This window comes from Lygodium microphyllum, chromosome 11, assembly GCF_053477565.2.
Source record: "Lygodium microphyllum isolate KBCC chromosome 11, Lygodium_microphyllum_v1.1.10, whole genome shotgun sequence".
In the NCBI taxonomy this organism is placed as follows: domain Eukaryota; kingdom Viridiplantae; phylum Streptophyta; class Polypodiopsida; order Schizaeales; family Lygodiaceae; genus Lygodium; species Lygodium microphyllum.
The window spans coordinates 15,257,504-15,261,248 of record NC_141145.1 but is presented as its reverse complement, the minus strand read 5'-3'; the positions used below and the strand labels follow the sequence as shown (position 1 = coordinate 15,261,248).

Sequence of the window (3,745 nt, the reverse complement as noted above, 5' to 3'; positions counted from 1 at the left end):
GATATGATCAGGTGTGATGCGGTGCTAGAGGACGCGGGAGGCTTCCGGTAAGGGCCAAAACACAAGGGCGGTGAAAAAAGGAACGAGGTGGAGTAAATAATGCCTCTGTCTCGCTCTCCCCCCTCCCCCTCCCTCCCTCTCACATAATAACCTTAAAATAATAACCTTTTATCCTACCTACGTTGTCTCTCCAGGACCGCGATGTCAGGGCGCGGGTTCGAGGTTGCGTTTTTACGCGGGTTGACCCCCAGTCTTATTTATTATCATGGTTATTTATTGTTGCCTATTATTTATTACCTACACCCCCCCGCCTCCCCACAGTCACAGGGCGCTCTCTCCTGTCTCCGTCCCTCTGACTCCTTTTGCCGCGTTGCTGTTTACTTCCTTCACATCAGTACTTTTCCTCTGGACTCTCTCAGAGCCATGTTGTGCCCCAAATAACCTCTGTTAATTCTACCTTTCATTTCCTTTCCCTCTCTTGTTTGATAAGAGTGTCTTGGATGCCTCTCTCTTTCCACCATACCTGCCTAATTAGCACTGTCTCTCTGTCTCTGTCTCTGTCTCTCTCTTTCTGTGTGTCTGTGTATGATATTCTGTCGATGTGCTTTCACCATACCTGTCTATAAGCTCTCTCTCTCTCTCTCTCTCACTCTCTCTGTGTCTGTGCATGTCCCACTGCCGATGTGCTTGAGCACATAGAGGAAGAGAATGCCTTGGTGGCACCGTGAAGCAGCCGATCAGGCTCGCATCCAGCAGCAGGTTCAAGGGGCCTCTCATCAGCCCATGCAACAACAACAACAACTGCTACATCAAGCAGAAGCAGCAGCATCATCAGGAGGAGGAGGGGGTCAATCAGGCAAGCAGCCCTCCATCACTGCCATCGCCAAAGCGCTCCTCGTCTCCAGGCGTCGGCTGCGGCTTACCCCTGACAAGAAGCTCTTCTTTCTCTGTACGTCTTTGATGCTCACTCCACAAAGTCTCTTTAATGAAATCTCTTTTTAGCAGGCCCCATGTTAATAGACACACACAGAGAAAAGTTTTCCGTGTTGCTTTGTGAGAAAGAAAGGGCACAGAGTATCGATCATGAAGAACTTCTGTTACATTCACATTCGTATTATCAAGGCGAGCGAAGAACTATACCTTTCTTGGAATGCAAATTTGAGAGAGAGAGAGAGAGAGAGAGAGAGAGAGAGAGAGAGAGAGAGAGAGAGAGAGAGAGAGAGAGAGAGAGAGAGAGAGAGAGAGAGAGAGAGAGAGGCTAGAGCGCTCGTTTACAAAAAAAAAAAAGAGAGAGCGCTCAATGGGAATGGGTCATCAAGCACATCTTTCGGAACCAGGAACAATTATGTCACTCTGTGAACCGAAAATCTTCAGAGTAGTTGAGATCAATTCCTATAAGATTGTGAAATGGGTTAGCATGGGCATACACTTGGAATGGCTGGCTTAAGAATTGCCAATTTATGCATAGGCTGATAGATCAGACTGCGAATATCCAGTGACTTTTTGGCATATTGCAGAGCTTATGTCAGCCTAGTCTGTGTGTTCCCAGACTTACCATCCTTTTCCCATTCAGTAATCTCACGTCTGAATGGATGATGCTGGTTGTCAGCACATCACCATTCCCTAACCTAATCACATTTTTTGATATACCATCCGGCTGATTTAATATGGCACACACTCATTTCAACTTCCAGCTGGTATCACGTTTTTTGATACAACATTGACTAATATATGTTCGCCTTTGCTGTTGTGGCCTCAGATGAACCGGGTAAACAGGTCTTAAGTGCTGTCAGGATAAAGAATACAAGTCGATCTCCAGTAGCATTCAAGGTTTGTAAGCTGTTTATGTAGCCCTTGACACTGTTGTGATTTTTAACTACAACACTGTGCCTCATGCCCACTACTGAAATAATTGTCTAAATATTATTATCATTGTTATCTGAAGCTTTGACTTTGAAGAGAATGACCAAGTGATTTCAAATCCAAATACTGTCTCATGCTCACCACCTGAATAACTGTTATATCTATGATGGTTATCTGAAGTTTGAGTTGGAAGATGATGTTCAGTGTGCACTTTTATTCTTTCTCTTATTGCATATGTTGGCTGCAGTTCCAAACCAACGCTCCTAAGAGCTGTTTCATGCGCCCCCCAAGTGGGATTCTCAGTCCTGGTGAAACCATTATAGCAACTGGTGAGTAGACAGGAGTTTTTCACATTGAAAGATAAGCATCAGAAAATGATTTGGAGTCAGTTTTTGTTTCTAAGTGAGTTGTGCTAATAGCAGTTGTCATGCTGTGCAGTTGTAAAATTTGTGGAAATGCCTGAACAAAACCAGGAGAAGAAAAGCACAGACAAATTTAAAATTGTGAGCTTGAAAGTTAAGCAAGGAACAGAGTTCACAGCAGAACTGGTACAATGTGGCATTCTTATTTTTTCAAATGTCAAAGGCAAGATGATTTTCAGTCTGTAATTCAACCTGGTGTATGTCGCACAAATTTCAGTTTGATGAGCAAAAGGAATTTGTAGCTGTTGAACGAGTGCTCAGAGTGGTTTTCTTGGATCCACAAGGTCAATCTCCTGTAAGATTGCCTCCTCTTGACAACCTGAACTTGTCTAACAGGGAAGTTCTTATCATTCCTTTCAGATTTGTGAATGTTTTCCCTGGGTATCATGTTTGGCAGGAGATTGAGAAATTAAAGAAACGACTAGCAGAGGCAGAAGCAGCCCAGCAAGCACGCAAAAAGCCGCCTGAGGAAAAAGTGCAGAGGACAGTGGCTGCTGGAGGAGTTTTAGATGAATGGGTATGTGTGTTTTGTCCCAACTAGCTAAGAACTACATGCTTGTCCCTTCCTGGCTTATCAACTGAGAACAAGTTTCACTTTCCAGAAAGAGCAGCATAGAGAAAAGCGGCTTGCAAAGCAACCAGTAGAGGATGGAGAGTCATTGTAAGTTTGGAAGCCATTGCAGACACAGATAGCCCATATATGGCTTAAATCTTGTATTATACCACTTTGGTATCTGCTTATCATCAGATTCGAGAGACTATACATGTTAAAGGATGAGGCATCTCGCTAGGGTCCTGTTTGAAGCAGAGTTGCCACTGCTAAGCAGAGCACCAGTTTACTCCCAGATTCCTGTAATCCTTGCATCGACATCTTCCCAGGTATAGGTTGAAATATGTAAAATGTTCTAGGTGTTCAGGCTTCAGAATGGCCCAATTTGGATTGGCTGATTGTAACAATCATTAGTTGAAATAGAAATATATAAATAATATCTTGTGTCGGTCTACTCATTTGCCTTTTCAATGGATTTTGATAGGTCAAGTTCTCACGGTTCTAGGTAGATTGGGCACATCAAAGGTAATTGTAGTTGTGGTGCACCATTACTAGTTATGCAGGGGATACTGACAAGGTCATCATGCAATTTGAATGACACATTACATTAGAGGCAATCTGCTATGCCATGCAAGCCTATAGGTTGCCATGAACCAATGAGCAGTGAGTCCATTTGTCCTTGCATGGTATGTGCTCCAGTTGGAAAACTCAGGTAGGTCTTCTTCCACTCTAGTCTAGTAGTCAGAGTGGGGCCTTCCAGCCTTGTCATGTCATAAGGCTTTTCAGGTAAGGTTGCCCTCCATACAAAAATCCACCAAATGTTCTCTGTTTATGACCACTCAGTGAAATATCAAAGGCTTAGGTCTAATATCTGAACATAGATTGCTCGGTCGTTTAGGTTTGGTTACAT

The 3,745-nt window shown here is 43.6% G+C and overlaps 1 protein-coding gene across 1 annotated transcript; it reads left to right on the top strand.

Moving 5' to 3' along the window:
* Window positions 1–276: 276 nt before the first annotated feature.
* LOC148028563 (vesicle-associated protein 4-2-like) lies at window positions 277–3,274 on the top strand. The gene is made up of 7 exons (XM_087688839.1): window positions 277–949; window positions 1,760–1,830; window positions 2,111–2,192; window positions 2,302–2,411; window positions 2,503–2,580; window positions 2,683–2,802; window positions 2,888–3,274. Exons 1-7 carry the CDS (start codon window positions 709–711, stop codon window positions 2,948–2,950), a joined length of 765 nt encoding a protein of 254 aa, XP_087544965.1. The 5' UTR covers window positions 277–708; the 3' UTR covers window positions 2,951–3,274.
* Window positions 3,275–3,745: the final 471 nt, after the last annotated feature.

What these genes read in the sequence shown, in the direction of transcription:
- LOC148028563 (XM_087688839.1), top strand. Translation starts at nt 709, where the DNA reads ATGCCTTGGTGGCACCGTGAAGCAGCCGATCAGGCTCGCATCCAGCAG. An exon ending in TGAAACCATTATAGCAACTG is followed by an intron (nt 2,193 to 2,301) that starts GTGAGTAGACAG and finishes CATGCTGTGCAG; the next exon opens with TTGTAAAATTTGTGGAAATG. An exon ending in ATCCACAAGGTCAATCTCCT is followed by an intron (nt 2,581 to 2,682) that starts GTAAGATTGCCT and finishes CATGTTTGGCAG; the next exon opens with GAGATTGAGAAATTAAAGAA.